Below are 21,181 nucleotides of genomic sequence, written 5' to 3' on the forward strand. Positions count from 1 at the left end.
TTCAGTAAAGTTCATCTTTCAAGTTTGCACGGGACCCCAGGTGTATGCTTCTTTCGTCCGCGGCCTCATACCTTGCCGTCATCCACATGACTCTCAGACTCATATATCCGTCAACTTCCCCCTTTATTATTTGCCACCTAACCTAGGGATTGTCAGAGCCATCGGAGTCTCTGTGACTGAACCACCCTCCGAGGTACTAGGCCCTGCATCCCACAAGGCAGTGTGACACTTGGCAGTTGTTTACCCTATGATAGGTGGACAATGCACCATGCCACAAGGGTTGTATATTCACAGATTGCTTCCAGGCGCATGAAAGCAATTTTTTCTTGCTTCTCCTGTTCTTCACAGCCCTCAGATTTTAATCATATAAAGCATCTCTGGGAAGAAAGGGCTGTTCTGAGTATGTCAGTACCTCCATCTCATTTATGGCAACTTCCAGAAGCTATCCTGACAGCATGGGCCAATATTCCTGCAGAAAAATGTCAACACTTACTGGAATGTACGGTGTGAGAAATTACTGAGATTCTGAAGACTAAAGGAGGTCCAATGTTTTATTATATAGGTGTCTCAAATAAAGTGTCCATTCAGTGTGTTATATACTTGGTGAAGATGTCAGGATAAAGCTGATCATAGACATTAGATGGTGTCTGGATCTTCTCACAATTTTCTGTTTATGGAGACTGCTGGTTAGAATTAGGAGCCAGCAAGTTGAATTTATACTGGAGACCTACAGATATGTGATAACTACTGATGCTTTGTCATTTTTGGGTTTTCATGTTAATTAATAATCTTTTCTATTCTTAGAAATGTTGTGTAAAATAATTTCTATCAGTTGGTGACTTTTACAATATTTGTTTCAGGGTAAGGATCTGCCCCATATTAATACTACAGAGACATATGTGAGGGCCAATGAGAGGCGTAAAGAGAAGATTCCTACAGATAATCGCACAGGTGAGCCCCAGTCTGAGGAAAACTTCCAAATATCTGCTGCAGCATTTGTCAGATATGATATAAACCCCCCAGATCCCAATATTCCGCCCTGTTCCTTATACTGTGCACCAAGCATACATGTGAAAATCCCGAGTGATAAAGATGCAGGGGGAATTACACTACCAGGGAGATATGGGGGACGTGGAATTGACCATAGCAGTGCATTATGTACCGAGGTGTAGATCAGCGTTCTGCCGCTGCTCTCTGCCTGACACATGACAGTCCTTGTCCTGCAGTGGATCGCAAGTCTGTATTGTGGCTTCAGAACAGGCAGAGATTTGGAGTTGGAGAGGCCGGGAAGGCTGAGCTCAAATAAACGGACTGTAAACACTTGGCAGAGGCTGATCACGCCACTTGATCTCAGACTGCAAGGATGGGGATGTTATCTTGGCTGGCTGGTACTAGTAGTCAGAAGCAGGCCAGTCCCCCTGATCTGTGATATCTGTGAGCTCACCTTTTCTTCTCCTGACAATCATTCATTCAGATGTCACAAAGAGTCTAAATGGGGTTAATAGATATGGTATGATCCATTGTCTTATGCACACCTAGATGTCAGCCAACCTGGGAAATGTCCTTAGGATAGTAGCCGTTTAATTTGATTCTGTTGAATGAAGATCTTTCCAAGAGGGATATCAAAGAAGAATATAGGAACTCACCAGTAAGTGATGAACTGAGTATCAGTAGTGATCAATAGGTTCAAAACAAAAAGATAAAGCATCTATATTAATATCTTGACCGTAAGATCCTGCAAAGTACTTTACTATTTAACCATGAGCAAATTTGTTTGGCAGGAGCAGACATTATCATACAGCCATACAGGTGCCCAGGAGGTAATGTGGTCCATTTCCATCTCCAAAACAAGTAGAATTGTGCGTTTTGATGCGCTATTGGACTGCAAAGGGCCCATATACTGTTCTTGTACAGGTGCCCTTTTCTGTCCCTGTCCACCACTAGTGGTGGGTACATATCTGTGATGAGTCCTCTTCAGTAGGTTTTTCTGCTTATCCCAAGCTAGTTTGATACCATGCAGTTCTCTGTCACAGTTTTTGAAATTCCTCTATGTAGAGGACAAGTTTTGGAGGAGACTTTATGAGTTTGGGTTTTCTTTGTAAATTTTTTTTTGCGATAGAATATTTCAACACAGGCTCCAAGTAAAGATGCTTAGAGGGATCAGACACTGGAAAACTGAGGACAATGAGAAAGTTCAGTTCTTTCAACTATAAAACTGGAAACAAATGGGTTAACCTGCGTTGCCATCAAAGGATGATAAGAAGACAGGATTCCAATTCTGTGGTTTATTGTGGTTTATTGGTATACATGTTTTGAAGTTTCAAACTTCTTCATCAGGACAAACGGTCCTGATTTAATCAGCTATCAAGTACTTCTAACAGGTGCGAGTGGATCGGAGCCTGTGGCTGGCATTCATAGCAGATCGTGATTTTAACCAACAAATATAGTAGCACTCTGTAGCAAACATGAAATATGAAATTTTAATTGCTTTACTGCACTAGAAAATATGAAAATGTGAAACTACTTAGTGCATAAATTGGCCTATTCATGTGTACCCGGCAGCCACGACAAGGCGATTCTCGTTGCTGGGAACCTATCTAATGTGAATCCTCTCATAGACTGAAGTCTATTTGGGAAGGTAGGATCCTGCTGTAATTAAAAAATCCTGAGGCTGAGGGGGTGGAGTGCTCTGTAAGAGAGCTAATGTATACAAATATCAAAAGACTGGCAGTCATTTCCAAACAGAAATCAGGTGTGAACAGGTGCTTCCTACTGCTACAACTACTGCTACTTCCCAAAAAATAAGCCCTCACACAGCTCCATACCCTGAAAAATTAAAATGCTACAGGTCTCAGAAAATGGTGACAAAAGCAACATTTTTATTATTTTATTTCAAATTCCCAAATTTTTTTCACCACCTCAAAAAAAAAAAAACATGTTTGGTATCTGCATACTCATAATGACTTGGAGTATCATATTGCCTGGTCATTTTTACCAAACAGTGAACGTGGTAAATAAAAGGCCAAAAAAAACATTATGGAATTGCACTTTTTTTTTGTAATTTCAACGCACTTGGATTTTTTTTCCCCTTTTTCCAGGACACTATATGGTAAAATGAATGGTGTCATTCAAAAGTACAACTTGTCCCGTAAAAAGCCCTCATATGGCTATGCGGATGGAAAAATAAAAAAGTTGTGTCTCTTGGAAGAAAAGGAGGGAAAAAACGAAATAATAAAATTAGAAAATTGCCGAGAAGTGAAGGGGTTAAGTTGTCAGCATTGAGAGAACCTATGATCTTTCATTTAGTTCGCAAACTTTCAAGTTAGCTAAGAACACAGTACAAGTACACAGAACCTATTACTTTTCTACCATCAAAGTCTTGTAGAATATCAAATTCCTGGACAATAACTGGATGAGAAGTCTTAGTAGGATGATCAGAGGAACGATCTGGTTTGAGCAAGGAGTTATGGAATACTTCGGAAATTTTGAAAGGAGTGAAACTCTTTAGGAGTGAAAAAACATGTTTGAAACAAACCATAATGTGTTAGATCTTAGAGTCATCAAAATAACGTAACCCCACTCCCCACCAACTTTTACTCTGATGAAAGCTCTACAACCCTTGGCACTCACCAGCTTCCTGTTACTCACATCCCAATATGATTGTTGGGGGTTTAAGGAATTGCCATTACATTTTGGTGCCTAATTAAAATGGATCCCTGTTGCTACCTCCTTGGTCTTCCTAGGAAGGCTATGTTTTGTGTACAGTAAATTACGCAAACCAATTTTTTTTTACCAAGTAAAGTAAAAAAGACAACAAATTAGTTGACTATTATCGTACCAACCAGAAAAAACATATCTACAAGTAATTTATACCATATAATAAACTACATAAAAATAAGCACCCTCCCACCACCACACAAAACCTAAAAAGAAAAAATGGTGGCTTTTCTTTTTTTTTTTCATCCGTTCACCATACTAGGAATTTTATTACTATTTTCAGTCTATTATATGGTAAAACAATGCTATCATAAAAAATGACAACTCTTTTTGCAAAACAACAAGTCCTGAGATGTCTGTCAATTGAAAAATAAAAAGTTATGGCTCTTGGAAGAAGCGGAGGAAAAAATTAAATTGCAAAGATCAACGATGGGAGAAAGATTATCACGGATCACAGCTCTGGAGATACATAAATCAAAAAGTTTGCCGATAAAAGCAAGTCTATTGTGTTGCTGTTCAGAGGAGAGAACGGAAGTTTAAATAAAGTTTACAATGGGGAAGCACATTGTTTTGTAATCCCAGGAAAATCTATCAAACAAATTTACAGTGGCTTCAGGTGCAGGTGCTGGTGGTAAAGTTGCAGCATTAAAGGAAAGTTCCTGATTTTGAATTTATTTGACCTCTTCATTTTCCAACTGAGAGACTCTATGAACTTGATCCACCACAGACTGTCAATCTGAATGATATTGGTCAGTTAGTCTGTAATTATGCTTACCACAAAGGTGAGAAAAACTATGGAGACCTTAATGTTAGCCAAAATTGACAATGTTTCCACGGGATCTCTGGTATAATCCCTTTAGCAGGAATTTGGACTGAAGGTCACCTGATGGACTAGTTGCTAACTGGCATTTTAAATTTGTGAGGACAACAGGTCAAAGAATAACTCATGTCATACACAAAAGTAAGGCAGTTGAACCTCAATGATGGAGGGAAGGAGCAAGCTAAGGTAAAATGGTAGCAGAAAACTCCTGTTACCGCCACTGTCCTAGACAGTTGAAAACTGAATTTTCTTATATATTGTGTAGTCACTTTACTACATGGAAATGCTATAAAGAAATAAATAACATAGTTTCAAGAAATCTATTGAAAAATAATGGTATCAGTTTCATTTTTTGCAGACGACCGTATCAAGAGATCAGTGAAACAAAAACCAGCCATACAAAGTAAAGATCTGTCATCTGATACTTTTGAACAGGTTCTGTCCACTAATTCATCACCGTGTGTTAACGAAAATCAAAATAACATAAATGATGGTGAACATAAAAGAGGTCCCAGAAGAAAGAAGCCGTTTTCATGTTCAGAATGTGGAAAATGTTTTAAATATAAATCCATTTTACTTACGCATCAGAGAGTTCACACAGGAGAGAAGCCATATTTATGCTCGGAATGTGGGAAATGTTTTACAGATAAATCAACTCTTGTTGGACATCGGAGAATTCACACAGGGGAGAGTCCATTTTCATGTTCAGAATGTGAGAAATGTTTTAAGCATAAAAAAAAACTTGTAAAACATCTAAGAATTCACACAGGGGAGAAGCCTTTTTCTTGTTCAGAATGTGGGAAATGTTTTACAGATAAATCAAATCTTGTTAGACATCAGAGAACTCATACAGGGGAAAAGTTATTTTCATGTTTAGAATGTGGAAAATGTTTTAACTATAAATCTGTTCTAGTCTCACATCAGAGAACTCACACAGTAGAAAAGCCGTTTTTGTGTTTAGAATGTGGGAAATGTTTTACAGATAAGTCAAATCTTGCTAGACATCAGAGAATTCACACAGGGGGGAAGTTATTTTCCTGTTCAGAATGTGGCAAAAGTTTTAACTATAAATCTGTTTTAGTTACACACCAGAGAATTCACACAGGGGAGAAGCCATTTACATGTTCAGAATGTGGTAAATGTTTTAAAGATAAATCAAATATTGTTATACATCAGAAAATTCACACAGGGGTGAAATTATTTTCATGTTCAGAATGTGGGAAATGTTTTAATCAGAAAGAAAAGCTTGTTAAACATCTGAGAACTCACACAGGAGAGAAGCCATTTCCATGTGCAGAATGTGGGAAATGTTTTAAAGATAAATCAACTCTTGGTAGACATCAGAGAATTCACACAGGGGAGAAGCCATATTCATGTTCAGAATGTGGGAAATGTTATTCTACAAAATCTGATCTTGTTAGACATCAAAGGATTCACACAAGGAAGAAAAATATAAAAAATTGAAAGTCCTCAGTGGTTGATACAATGGTTTAACCCCCAAGGGTGGTTTGCACGTTCATGACCAAGCCAATTTTTACAATTCTGACCACTGTCCCTTTATGAGGTAATACCTATGAACCGCTTCCATGGATCCTGGTGATTCTGACATTGTTTTCTCGTGACATATTGTACTTCATGTTAGTGGTAAAATTTCATTCAAATAACTTGCGTTTATTTGTGGAAAAAACGGAAATTTGGCGAAAATTTTTAAAATTTCGCAATTTTCCAACTTTGAATTTTTATGCCCTTAAATCACAGAGATACGGCACACAAAAAACTTAATAAGTAACATTTCCCACATGTTTACTTTACATCAGCACAATTTTGTAACCAAAATTTTTTTTTGTTAGGAAGTTATAAGGGTTAAAAGTTGACCAGCGATTTCTCATTTTTGCATCACCATTTTATTTTTATGGACCACATCACATTTGAAGCCACTTTGAGGGGTCTATATGATAGAAAATACCCAAAAGTGACACCATTCTAAAAACTGCACCCCTTAAGGTGCTCAAAACCACATACAAGAAGTTTTTGTATATTTTAAAAAAATGAACATTTAACTTTTTTTCACAAAAAAATACATCAGATTCAATTTTTTTTATTTTTACCAAGGGTAACAGGAGAAATTGGGCTGCAAAAGTTATTGTGCAGTTTGTCCTGAGTACACTGATACCTGATATGTGGGGGGGAACCACTGTTTTGGCGCATGGCAGAGCTCAGAAGGGAAGGAGCACGGTTTGACTTTTCAATGCAAAATTGGCTGGAATTCATATCGGACGCCATGTCACATTTGGAGAGCCCCTGATGTACCTAAACAGTGGAAACCCCCCACAAGTGACCCCATTTTGGAAACTAGACCCCCCAAGGAACTTATCTAGATGTGTGGTGAGAACTTTGAACCCACAAAGGCTTCACAGAAGTTTATAACGTACAGCGGTACAATTTAAAAATCATACTTTTTCCAGAAAAGTGATCTTTTCACCCCCAATTTTTATTTTTCCAAGTGTAACAGGACCCTAAAAGTAATTGTGCAATTTGTCCTGAGTACGCTGATACCCCATATGTGGGTGTAAACGACTATTTGGGCGCATGGCAGAGCTCAGAAGGGAAGCAGCGCCATTTGACTTTTTTGGCTGGAATTGAGATCGGACACCATGTCGCGATTGGAGAGCCCCTGATGTACCAAAACAGTGAAAACCCCAACAAATGACACCATTTTGGAAACTAGACCCCCAAGGAACTTATCTAGATGTGTGGTGAGCACTTTGATCCCCTCAGTGCTTCACAGAAGTTTATAACGCCCGGGCGTGAAAATAAAAAAATAGTATTTTTTCCACAAACATGATCTTTTAGTCACCAATTTTTTTATGTTCCCAAGGGTACCAGGAGAAATTGGACCCCAAAAGTTGCTGTCCAATTTGTCCTGAGTACGCCGATACCTCATATGTGGGAGAAAACTACTGTATGGGCACACGTCGGGGCTCGAAAGGGACGTAGTGACGTTTTGGAATGCAGACTTTGATGGAATGCTCTGCGGGTGTCATGTTGCATTTGGAGAGCCCCTAATGTACCTAAACAGTGGAAACCCCCCACAAATGACACCATTTTGGAAACTAGACCCCCTAAGGAACTTATCTAGATGTGTGGCGAGCACTTTGAACCCCCAAGGGCTTCACAGAAGTTTATAAAGCCCGGTCGTGAATGACCCCAAAAGTTGTTTTGCAATTTGTCCTGAGTAGGCTGATACCCCATATGTGGGGGTAAAACACTGTTTGGGCGCATGGCAGAGCTTGGAAGGGAAGGAGCGCCGTTTGACTTTTTCAACGCGGAATTGGCTGGAATTGAGATCAGATCCCATGTTGCGTTTGTAGAGCACCTGATGTGCCCAAACAGTGGAAACCCCCCAATTATAACTCCAACCCTAACCCCAACACACCCCTAACCCTAATCTCAGCCCTAGCCCTAACCCTAGCCCTAACCCTAATGGGAAAATGGAAATAAATGCATTTTCTTTTAATTTTATTATTTTTCCCTAACTAAGGGGGTGATAATGGAGGGTTTGATTTACTATTTATGGCGGTTTTAAAGTTTGGCAGCTGTCGCACGCTAAAAGACGCTTTTTATTGTAAAAATAGTTTTTACATCACCACATATTGAGAGCTATAATTTTTCCATATTTTGACCCACCGAGTCATGTGAGGTCTTATTTTTTGCGGGACGAGTTGACGTTTTTATTGGTACCATTTTCGGGCACGTGACATTTTTTGATCGCTTTTTATTCCGATTTTTGGGACGCAGAATGAACAAAAAACAGCGTTTCATGAATTTCTTTTGGGGGGTGCGTTTACACCGTTCCGCGTGCGGTAAAATTGATAAAGCGGTTTTATTCTTCGGGTCAGTACAGTTACAGCGATACCTCATTTATGTCATTTTTTTATGTTTTGTCGGTTTTATGCAATGAAAATAATTTTATATAAAAAATAATTATTTTTGGATCGCTTTATTCTGCGAGCTATAAATTTTTTTTTTTTTTTGCTGATGATGCTGTATAGCAGCTCGTGTTTTGCGAGACAAGGTGACGTTTTCAGCAGTACCATGGATATTTATATGCGTCTTTTTGATCGCGCGTTATTGCACTTTTTGTTTGGCGGTATGATAATAAATCATTATTGTTTGCTTAGTTTTTTATTTTTATTTTTTAAGGGGTTCGCTAAAGGGGTAAACTAGTGGGACAGTTTTATAGGGCGGGTCGTTACGGACGCGGCGATACCAAATATGTGTACTTTTATAGTTTTTTTTTTTCTATTTCCAAAAAATGAATTTATTAGGGAATGTTTTTTTTTAACTTATTTAGCGATTTTTTATAAATTATTTTTACACTTTTTTTTTTTTACTTTATTACATATTCCCAGGGGGGACATACCTGTCATGTGATAATTAAGCACACCTTTTATAGGGTGTTGATGTCATTAGACCACACCCCTCCTCATTACAGAGATGCCAATCACCTGATTTACATAATTGGCAGTTGGCTTTCAAGCCTATACAGCTTGCAGTAGGACAACATGTATAAAAAGGATGATGTGATCAAAATACTCTTTTGCCTAATAATTCTGCACACAGTGTAACCTTGTAGGTAGCAAATTGTGCAGGGAAATAAAAACTGCTGTAGTTAATCTTTATTTAGTTTATGGTTAGCTACTGTACTTCAAACATATTTGTAGGAAGTAAAGATAACTTTTAGAAATTGTGACCTTACATAATTTTGGTGTAAACCTCAAGATGATTTTTTTCGCAGACTATGCAATTCTACAGGATGTGTCTGTCTAGAATAATTGTATTTAAGGTTTTTGTGAAGTTTGCAGTTAATGAGTTCTCCTTCAATGGAAGTCTTTAAGCAGAGGCTGGACAGACATCTGTCTGAGATGGTTTAGTGAATCCTGCGCTGCATTGAGTAGGGGGTTGGACACGATGACCCTTGAGGTCTCTTCCACCTCTAAAATTCTAGAATTCTATGAATGTATTATTTTTTTTAGTAAATAACACCATTCCTTGAAGTTCTATTATTGGTGGATTAAGATATCCAAGGTAATTGTTATCCTATATTGTGATTGCATATCTCTGTATCTATATGTAATCATATGTGGTATAAAATATATTATGTTACCTGAATAAACTCAGATCAGAATGGAATCTTTACAGCGTCTTGTCTCCATCCACACGTTATATACCTAATAATTTCAATCATCCTAGTATCAAACTAAATTCTATGACATCAGTCATGGACACATATGCCATGAGGTACCTGACTGTCACATCTCCACCAGAACCTGTGACTTCTGCTTCTGTCTCCAGGCGCCGCCGTATTCACTCTGCGGGCAGCATTGGAGATGTTACAACCAGAAGCTCTGGACGGTGGGCTCTGTCCAGTCATTAAGGTACAGTGGCTGGGACCTGTAGTACCATCCAGTCTGGCAGTGCGGGTATGTGTGCTCCACAGCTGAAGTTATCACCTCTCTTCTCCAGGCAATTGAAGAGCACCACACCCCATTAAAGCTTCCGGCTTACCGCTGGAAGCTGCCAGATATAGCTTAGTGTCTCCCTGGCTAGGTGTTTGTCTTCTTCTCCTGTTTGACTTAGTATATTTCTATTTTGACCCTGGCTTGTTTCAGACTATTCTTACAGATCCTGATTTTGTCCATGACGTGACCTCTCGGCCCTGACCCTGGTTGGCGACCATTCATTCCCCCGGATGGCAACTCTTCCATGGTAGCATTCCACTGGGTCCTATTGCAAAATTAGGTCCGTGTATAGGAGTTAAAGGGAATCTGTCACCCTTTTTTTCCCTATTAGCTGCCAGCATAGACATTGGGGGCTTATCTACCGCATTCTGTAATGCTGTAGATAAGCCCGCGATGTAACCTGAAAGAGAAGAAAAACACGTTATATTATACTCACCGAGGTGGGCGGTCCGGTCCGATGGGTGTTGCGGTCCGGTCCGACGCCTCCCTTCTTCATGCGATGACGTCCTCTTCTCCCGTCCTGAAATGGCTCCGGCGCAGGCGCATTGCTCTGCCCTGTTGAGGGCAGAGCAGAATTCTGCAGTGCGCAGGCGAAAGACCTCTCCTGATGCCTGCGCACTGCAGGACTCTGCTGTGCCCTCAACAGGGCAGAGCAATGCGCCTGAGCCGGAGCCATTACAGGACGATAGAACAGGATGTCATTGCATGAAGAAGGGAGGCGCTGGACGGGACGGCGACACCCATCGGACCGGACCGCCCACCTCGGTGAGTATAATATGACGTGTTTTTCTTCTCTTTCAGGTTACATCGGAGGCTTATCTACAGCATTACAGAATGCTGTAGATAACCCCCCGATGTCTATGCCAGCAGCTGCAAGGCCAAAAAAAGGGTGACAGATTCCCTTTAAAGGGTATTGGGATTTCTCTGGAGTCTGCCAGACGGAGTGACTTGTGCCATGTCTGTGCAAGGCAGCATTTTGAGCCAGTGGCCTCAGGCAGATGTTACACTGATGCACAGATTTTGTGTGGACATTAATGCCAGGGGAGCTATGGATTTCTGCAGTTATTGAGTTAGCAGAGCAGTAGTGACCTTTATGCACTAGGCTTCTCAATGGTCTGTGACTTTTCATGACTGAATGGATGTGGTTACTAGATGCTTACACTACTCAGTAATACCCAAGTTCTCTTGATTGTGGAATATTAGGAGGGAAGAAGCTTAAACTGACTAACAAATCAAATGCAGGGAGCTCTTTAGAATGACCCATTCTTTCTTAAGGGTTTGTAAAGGCAAACTGTATAGCTAGAGGCTGTTTTTTTTATATACATCTGTGGTAATAGGACCAAGTGAAACACTTTAAATAATTTGTCCAGTATGCCTCGGGAGAGCAAAACACATAAAGACTTATTTATTATTACATTTGTGCCTTATTCTTCTTTTTTTATGTTTGCTTGTGAAATTTTGTCATAGTTTTAAAGGTTGAAAGTCCATTGAAGTCACCCTATAACCTAACACAAGAAGGCAAGAACTGAATGAGGCAGATGCTAATTGCTCCATAGTAGGGGAAAAATTCCTTCCTGACTCCACATACGGGAATCAGACTAGTTCCTCGAATCAGCACCATCACAGAATCTAGTATCCATCGCCTGTAATATATTTTTCAAGAAAGATATGCAGGCCGTCCTTGACAACATTGGTCTCTCTTCTCTGCAGCCGCTCTAGTTCAGCCGTGTCCTCCTTATATACTGGAGCCCAAATTGTAGACTGTACAGATTTGAAAACTATGAGTCTTTTTTTAATGCATCCCATTATTTTATTTGCCTTAGGAGCTGCTGCCTGGCACTGGTCAAATGCCCAAGTCTTTTTCAGTTTGCCATTTAGTACATAATTTATAAGTTTTATTTGCGCGGCCCAAGTACATGACTTAACATTTCTTCTTTAAACTTAACTCCTTCACGACCTTGTGATTTTTCATTTTTGCGCTTTCGTTTTTTCTCCCCTTCTTCCTAGAACCATAACTTTTTTACTTTTCCATCCATATAGATGAATGTGGGCTTGTTTTTGGCAGGACGAGTTTTACTTTAGAATGACACCATTGATTGTAGCATTTCACGTACTGGAAAATGGGAAAAAAAAAATTCCAAGTGCAGTGAAATTGCAAAAAAAATGCACTTCCACAATTGCTTTTTGGGTTTTTTATTTACCATGTTCGCTAAATGATAAAACTGACCTGGCAATATGATTCTCCAGGTCAGTACGAGTTCGCAGATATCAAACTTGTATAGGATATTTTTGTATTTAAATAACGAAAAAAAAAATACTGAAATTTGTAAGAAAAAAAAATTGCTTAAGTCGCCATTTTCCAAGATCCATAGCGTCTGCATTTTTTTTGAATCTGGGGAGATGGCTTATTTTTTGCACTCTGAGCTAATGATTTTATTGATACCATTTTGGGGTACATATGATGTTTTGTTCACCCATTATTGCATTTTATTGTGGTGACCAAAAAACCATAATTCTAATGTTTCAATTTTTTTTCTTCTTACACCGTTTACCGATCAAATTAATTGACTTTACATTTTTGATAGATCGGACATTTCTAAACGCAGCGATACCAAATATGTGCATTTTTAAATTGTTTTATTTTCAACAGGGCAAAAGAGGGTGATTTGAACTAATATTTTTAAAACTTTTTTTATTGGTTCCTTTAAGAGACTAGAAGCTGCAATCATTCGATCGCATGTGGTACACATAGCAGGGATTCAACCTTATTTCCTGCTGGGTTAATCAGGTAACCCCTTCACCATCCAGCTTGTTCTCACCATCCTGACCAGGCCTAATTTTAACTAATTTTACAATTTTGAGCAGTGTCACTTTGTAAGGTAATAACTCTGAAACACTTCAACATATCCCAGCAGTGTTGGACTGGGGTGCCAAGGGCCCACCAGTAACCAACTCCAGGGCCCCACTTTTCAGCTACATGCAAATGTGACATCATCCTGAATCAGAAATATATATAGAACAATGAACTGGGTAAATTGTTAAATGAATAAGATGTCTGTACATAGTGATTCAAGTATATAGTGCCAAGTACTGCTCATATAAGAGAGTTGGTGGTCCACACTTGCACACGGGCCCACCGAAGGATTCTCCTGTTGTCCTGTTCGCCAGTCCATGCTTGTATCCGAGTAATTTTGAGAATCTTTTTTTATTGACATATTGTACTTCATGTTAGTGGTAAATATAGGCTGATATTGTTTGTATTTATTTGTGAAAATATCGACATTTTGACAAAAATGTTGATCATTTTTCAATTTTCAACTTTTTAATTTTCATGCCCTTAAACCAGATAGTTATATGGCACAAAATAGCTAATAACATTTGCCATATGTCTACTTTACATCAGCATCATTTTTTAAACATAATTTTTTATTGTTAGTAAGTTAGAAGGGTTAAAAGTTCATCATCAATTTCTATATTTTCCAACAAAATTTTCAAAAACTATTTTTGTAGCCACCACTTCACATTTGAGGCGACTATGAGGGGCCTATACGACTGAAAATACCTAAAAAAATACAATATTTTAAAAACTGCACCCCTCAAAGTGCTCAAAACTGCCAATGGCGGCAGGCCACGCAACTGCTATGGAGCCCCAAGGGGTGAGGGGACCCGCTGGAGTCGGACCACACCAGCTGTGGCGGTGCGGCTGCACCAGGGCCCAGTGGCTCCAGGGGGCCCCTGCAGGGCGGCTAATAATGAGGGCAATCTGGCCTGTTTATCCGGCCCTGAGGCTCCGGGGGGCACCTGGTCAGATTGCCCTCATTTGCGGTGGGTAGGGAGAGATCCTGCAGCTCCGCTGCCTACAAGAGAAAATGGCAGTGGAACTCCAGTGATCCGCCCTGCTTCCTGCCCATGCTTCCTGTCTCACACAACAGTCAAGCGGCACGGCTGGATGACATCATCGTTCATGCCGCAGCTGCTGTGCCAGTGAGAGAAAGCTGCCAGCGACGGTGATGCTGTGACTGCGGGAGAGCGTGCGAAGAGGTGAGAGGTGCTGTGTGTGTATGTGTGTGTGCATGCGCAGCTCTACAGGGGGAACGTGCAGAGAGGTGAATGGTGCTGTGTGTGTTTGTGTGTGTGTAGGTGGAGGAGAGGGCAATGACGGGGGTGATGGGGGAGAAGTCAATGATATGGGGTGATGGGGAGAAGGTAATGATGGGGTGATGGAAGGGCAATGATGGGATGGTGGTGGAGAAAGCAATTATGGGGTGGTGGAAAGTGTAATAATGGGGGTGGGGGAGGAGGAAATGATGGAGGTGGGGGAGAAGGCATTGATTGAGGTGGTGAAAAGGACAATGATGTTGGTTGTCGAAAAAGCAATAATGAGGTGGTGGGAAGGAGGAAATGATGGAGGTGGTGGAATGATCAATGATAGGGTGGGGGGAAATGATGGTGGCAGTGGAAAGGACAATGATGGGGGTGGTGGGGAAGAAGGCAATGATGGAGGTGGTGGGGAAGAAGGCAATGATGGGGGTGGTGGGGGAGAGGGAAATTATGGGGTGGTAGGGGAGAAAGCAATGATGGAGGTGGTGGGGAAAAGGCAATGATGGTGGTGGAAAAGACAATAATGGTCGTGGTGGAAAGGGCAATTTGGGGGTGCTGGGGAGGAGGAAATGATGGAGGTGGTGGAATGGACAATGATGGGGTGGAATGGACAATGATGGGGGTGGTGGGGGAGAAGGTAATGATGGAGGTGGTGGAATGGGCAATGATGGAAGTGGTGGGGAGAAAGCAATAATGGAGGTGGTGGAAAGGGCAATGATGGGGTAGTGGGGGAGAAAGCAATGATGGAGGTGATGGACAATGATGGGGTGGTGGGGGAGAAAGCAATGATGGAGGTGGTGGGGAAATATGGGGGTGCTGGGGAGGAGGAAATGATGGAGGTGGTGGAATGGACAATAATGGGGGTGGTGGGGGAGAAGGTAATGATGGAGGTGGTGGAATGGGCAGTGATGGGTGTGGTGGGGAAAAGGCAATGATGGTGGTAGTGGAAATGACAATGATGGAGGTGATAGGGGAAGAGGACATGATGGAGGTGGTGGAATGGACAATGATGGGGTTGGTGGGGGAGAAGGCAATGATGGAGGTGGTGGAATGGGCAATGATGGGGTGGTGAGAACGCAATGATAGAGGTGGTGGAAAGAGCAATGATGGGGGTGGGGGAGAGGACAATAATGGGATGCGAGGGGAGGAGGAAAATGAGGGGTGTTGGGGATTGGGAAGGGAGGAAGGGTGATTTATAATGGATTTAGGAACAGGGAGAGGTGGAGGAAGATGTTATTATCGCTTATGTTTAACACAGTCCCTTAGTATATAGTGTACTCACTTATTATACATAGCGCAGCATCTTAGTATATAGTGTACTCACTTATTATGTATAGCACAGTCCCTCAGTATATAGTGTTTTCGCTTATTATGTATAGCAGTCCCTTAGTATATATTGTAGTGTACTCACTAATATATAGCACAGTCCCTTAGTTACTGTACATAGTTTCCTGATTTATCATGTATAACACCGTCCCTTATTACATACCATCCTCTCTAGTTATATATGGTGCCGTTCCTTATTATATAGCTTCCTCTCCTGTTATGTACAGTGCTGTCTCTTACATAGTGTATTCTTGTTATTCACAGCGCCCTCTTTTATTACATGGTCTGCTCTCTTGTTAGATATAAAATCACTGCTGATGGAGGAGCAGGTGATCAGACTACCAGACTGGTAGTCTGATTGTGATAAAACATCGCATAGCACTTGGACCAGTGTTATTTTATGGGGCAGCTCACATCTGAGAATCGGCATGATAGAACAATCCAGTATATGCCAAGACAGGCAATGAAGGGGAGAAATTACTTTCTCTGTTTCCTCTGCACCTGTGCTGCGATTCTCTCATGTGAGAGGATCGACGCACATTGCACTGACAGTCTGTTCACGATCGCAGCAGAGCTCGAGCCGAGTGTCAATAGTACAGTGGGTACGGAAAGTTTTAAGACCCCTTTAAATTTTTCACTCTTTGTTTCATTGCAGTCATTTGGTAAATCCAAAAAAGTTCATTTTTTTCTCAATGTACACTCTGCACCCCATCTTGACTGAAAAAAACAGAAATGAAGACATTTTTGTGGAACTTTCTCCCATCTCCCTACTGCATCTGTGGAGCTCAGCCAGTGATCTTGGGGTTCTTCTTTACCTCTCTCACCACTCTGGAGTTAGCCTCTCCAGACATACTGAACACCAAATAACTGGGACTATGAAACTACCCATAAACTCTGAATTCAAGCCACAGTACACTGTGAAGACCATAAGACAGGGAGGTGAAAGCATAACGGTATGTGACGGAACTGGCAGCACTTTGGACGCAGCACATGTTCACTGCAACCAAAGTGCTGCCATCTATTGAATGCAGGTGAATCCACATGTGTTCACTGCACCGTGCGGATTCACAGCATCCAATATATTGTATGGGTGACTCGCGTCTCCGCAAGAGGAAATGACATGCTGCGGTCCGCATAGTGGACATGGCATTTCTTGAAATCCCATCCACTATGCTGTAATATCTGGATGCTGAGGGTTGGACGCTGCACATACCCTAATGGTTTGGGATTTTTCTCATACTATGGAGTTGGGCCCATTTATCGCATAGCAGGCCTCATGAACCAGTTTGAATATGTAAAAATACTGGAAGAGGTCATGTTGCCTTATGCTGAAGAAAAAATGTCCTTGAAATGGGAACTTCAGCAGGACATCAACCCCAAACACACCAGCAAGTGAACCACATCTAGGTTTCAGACCAACGTGATTGATGTTATGAAGTGGCCAGCCCAATCCTCAGAACTCAGACCGATTTAGAATTTGTGAAGTGACAACAAAAATGTTGTTTTGTGTTGGCAGCGGATTATTCAGGATACTCTCCAAGCGTGTAACAACAGAGCTTCTTTATTTAAGAACAATATGCTTACTAGATCAGGAATAAATCATTTCTGTGTCTCCATCTGTGCAGCTTCTACAGCAGGCCACTTCTCTCATACACAGGCACAGGAATACAAGAAATACAGTCACATGCTCTTCCTGTGTGTGCCTCTGGGAGTTATTTTTTTACTGTATGAACAGCATACAAATCTAGCAACTGAACACTCATAGACAGGAATGGAGTTGTTGCACCAAACATATTCGAACACCCCCACTCAACAACTATTAATCCTGTTAGTCCCATTGCAGTTCTGAAGTCCACAGACTTGGCTCTTGATAATGGCTTTGTCATGCCATTAGCTATCATCCTGTCAGACTCGCAATAAACAAACACTAGTACATCACGTTCCACTAAGTCACGTAAGTGATGATGTTTTACATCAATGTGCTTAGTCCTTGCACTAATCTTCTCACTGCTGGCAAGTTTAAAGCATCCTTGGTTGTCCTCATAGATAATTGTTGCTTGAGCTAATGGCTTGCTGAAATCTTCCAAAAGCTATTTCAACCAAATTACTTCTTGACTTGCATAAGCAGAAGACATACTGCTTATGTAGAAGATAATGCGACTGACACTTGTTTTCTGCTGGACCAAGAAATTTAATTTTCTCCTAACCTGAACATGTAACCACTTGTTGATTTCCGATCACTGAAACTCCAGCCCAATCTGCCTCCACATAACCTCTGAGAGTGAGATCTCCTGATGCAGATATCTTAATGTTTAGCCTTTGAGTTTCTTTAAGATATTGAAGAATTCTGTTAATTGCATTCCAGTCTCTTTGGCTTGGCTTGCTTACACGTCGGCATAGAACTCCAACTGTGGCTGTGATATCCGGACGAGTTGTGGCTTTGATATCCGGACAAGTTGTGGCTGCTATGTACAGAAGCGCCCCCACTGCTTGTCTGTAACTCTAATTGCTGGGTAGCAGATCTTCTCCTTCCAACTTTGAGTAGGACGGATCCATTGGTGTCGATGTATCTTTGGCTTCTGACATTCTAAACTGGTTTAGTATTGGGGAAATTTTTAGAACTTTGGTTGAGAAGAAAACTCCCATCTTCTTCTCTCTGGATTTGGATTCCCATGTCACATTTCCAAGGTCCTGTCTCAAAGTGCTGGTTGAGAATTTCACCTAGCTTTGCAATTTCTTTTTCATCCTGATGACACATGATTACATTGTCTACATATAGGAGAACATACATCTACATTTTTTGAATACAAACATGGATCAGCTTGAGATCTTTTAACCCCTTAGTGACAGAGCCATTTTACAGCTAAATGACCGGGCCAATTTTTACAATTCTGACCACTGTCACTTTATGAGGTTATAACTCTGGAACGCTTCAACGGATCCCACTGATTCTGAGAATGTTTTTTCGTGACATATTGTACTTCATGTTAGTGGTAAAATTTCTTTGATATGTCTTGTGCTTATTTATGAAAAAATTGAAATATGGCGAAAATTTTGAAAATTTTGCAATTTTAAAACTTTAAATTTTTATGCCCTTAGATCAGAGAGATGTGTCACATAAATTTCTTAATAAATAACATTTCCCACATGTCTACTTTACATCAGCACAATTTGGGAAACAAAATTTTTTTTGTTAGGAAGTTATAAGGGTTAAAATTTGACAAGTGATTTCTCATTTTTACAACAAAATTTACAAAACCATTTTTTTTAGGGACCACATCATATTTAAAGTCATTTTGAGGGGTGTACATGACAGAAAATACCCAAATGTGACACCATTCTAAAAACTAGACCCCTCAAGGTGCTCAAAACCACATTCAAGAAGTTTATTAACCCTTTACATGCTTCACAGGAACTAAAGCAATGTGGAAGGAAAAAATTAACATTTAACTTTTTCTTGCAAAAGATTTACTTCAGAGCCAATTTGTTTTTATTTTCACAAGTGGTAAAAGAGAAAATAAACCACAAAATTAGTTGAGCAATTTCTCCTGAATACGCCAATACCCCATATGTGGGGGTAAACCACTTTTTCAGCGCACGGCAGAGCTCACAAGGGAAGGAGCGCCATTTGACTTTTTCAACGTAGAATTGGCTGCAATTGAGATCGGATGCCATGTTGCGTTCGGAGAGCCCCTAATGTTCCTAAACAGTGGAAACCCCCAACAAGTGACTCACTTTTGGAAACTAGACCCCTTAAGGAACTTATCTAGATGTGTGGTAAGCACTTTGAACCTTCAAGTGCTTCACAGAAGTTTATAACGTAGAGCCGTGAAAATAAAAAATCATTTTTTTTCCACAAAAATGATCTTTTCGCCCCCAAATTTTTATTTTTACAAGGGTAACAGGTGAAATCATACCCCCACAGTTGTGCGATTTGTTCTGAGTACGCTGATACCCCATATGTGGGGGTAAACCACTCTTTGGGTGCCCGGCAGAGCTCAGAAGGGAAGGAGTACCGTTTGACTTTTTCAATGCAGAATTGGCTGGAATTGAGATTGGACGCCATGTCGCTTTTGGAGAGCCCCTGATGTGCCTAAACAGTGAAAAAACCCACAAGTGACACCATTTTGGAAACTAGACCCCTGAAGGAACTTATCTAGATGTGTGGTGAGCACTTTGAACCCCCAAGTGCTTCACAGAAGTTTATAACGCAGAGCGGTGTAAAATAAAAAATCACTTTTTTTCCTCAAAAATCATTTTTTAGCCCGCTATGTTATTTTATCAAGGGTAACAGGAGAAATTGGACCACAAAAGTTGCTGTGCAATTTGTCCTGAGTACGATGATACCCCATATGTGGGGGGAACCACTGTTTGGGCGCATGGGAGAGCTCGAAAGGGAAGGAACGCCATTTTGGAATGCAGACTTTGATGGAATGGTCTGCGGGTGTCATGTTGCGTTTGCAGAGCCACTGATGTACCTAACAGTATAAACTCCCCACAAGTGACCCCATTTTGGAAACTAGACCCCTGAAGGAGCTTATCTAGATATGTGGTGAGCACTTTGAACCCCCAAGTGCTTCACAGAAGTTTATAAACCCAGAGCCGTGAAAATTAAAAATCTTTTTTTTTCTTCCTCAAAAATGATTTTAACGCCTGCTATTTTTTATTTTCCTAAGGGTAACAGGAGAAATTTGACCACAAATGTTGTGCAATTTGTCATGAGTACGCTGATACCCCATATATGGGGGGAATCACTGTTTGGGTGCATGGGAGAGCTCGGAAGGGAAGGAGCACCATTTTGGAATGCAGACTTTGATGGAATTTTCTGTGGGCATCATGTTGCGTTTGGAGAGCCCCTGATGTGCCTAAACAGTATAAACCCCCCACAAGTGACCTCATTTTGGAAACTAGACCCCCGAAGGAGCTTATCTAGATATGTAGTGAGCACTTTGAACCCCCAAGTGCTTCACAGAAGTTAATAAACGCAGAGCCGTGAAAATAAAAAATATTTTTTCCTCAAAAATGATTTTTTAGCCCGCTATTTTTTATTTTCCTAAGGGTAACAGGAGAAATTGGACCACAAAAGTTGTTGTGCAATTTGTCCTGAGTATGCTGATACCCCATATGTGGGGGGGACCACTGTTTGGGCGCATGGGAGAGCTCGGAAGGGAAGGAGCACCATTTTGGAATGCAGACTTTGATGGAATTTTCTGTGGGTGTCATGTTGCGTTTGCAGAGCCCCTGATGTGCCTAAACAGTATAAAACCCCACAATTGACCCCATTGTATGTGATGAGCACTTTGAGCCCCCAAGTGCTTCACAGAAGTTTATAACGCAGAGCCGTGAAAATAAAAAAAGGGATTTTTTTTTTAGCCCCCAATTTTTTTATTTTCCCAAGGGTAAGAGGAGAAATTAGACCCCCAAAGTTGGTAAATAGTGAAAACCCCTCAATTCTTGCTCCAACCCTAACCCCAACACACCCCTAACCCTAATCCCAACCCTAATCCTAATTCTAACCCTAATCCTAATTCGCCCTAACGCTAATTCTTGTTCTTGCTTCTTAGGTTGAATAACTGGTGTAACTTCATGGCATTTGAGCAATACAGATTTTTCATAAATCACTACATGTCTGCTGATTGTTACTGCGTTGGTCTTTGGGTGCAGGATTCTGTATCCCTTTTGAGTTTCGCTATAG

General features: G+C 40.8%; 2 protein-coding genes across 2 annotated transcripts in view; both read left to right on the forward strand.

Moving 5' to 3' along the window:
- LOC141073676 (uncharacterized) overlaps positions 1–21,181 on the forward strand; it is a 502,533-nt gene that overhangs the window by 167,257 nt on the left and 314,095 nt on the right. The gene's annotated exons all lie outside the window — the stretch shown is intronic.
- The window catches only part of LOC141070474 (uncharacterized), a 79,314-nt gene that overhangs the window by 8,094 nt on the left and 50,039 nt on the right, over positions 1–21,181 (forward strand). Inside the window, 2 exon segments of the mRNA XM_073559491.1 lie at positions 861–951; positions 4,896–5,989. Coding sequence (XP_073415592.1) covers positions 861–951; positions 4,896–5,989 — 1,185 coding nt within the window.

Source organism: Dendrobates tinctorius, unplaced genomic scaffold (assembly GCF_039654945.1).
Source record: "Dendrobates tinctorius isolate UK_male_01 unplaced genomic scaffold, ASM3965494v1 ptg000014l, whole genome shotgun sequence".
Lineage (NCBI taxonomy): Eukaryota > Metazoa > Chordata > Amphibia > Anura > Dendrobatidae > Dendrobates > Dendrobates tinctorius.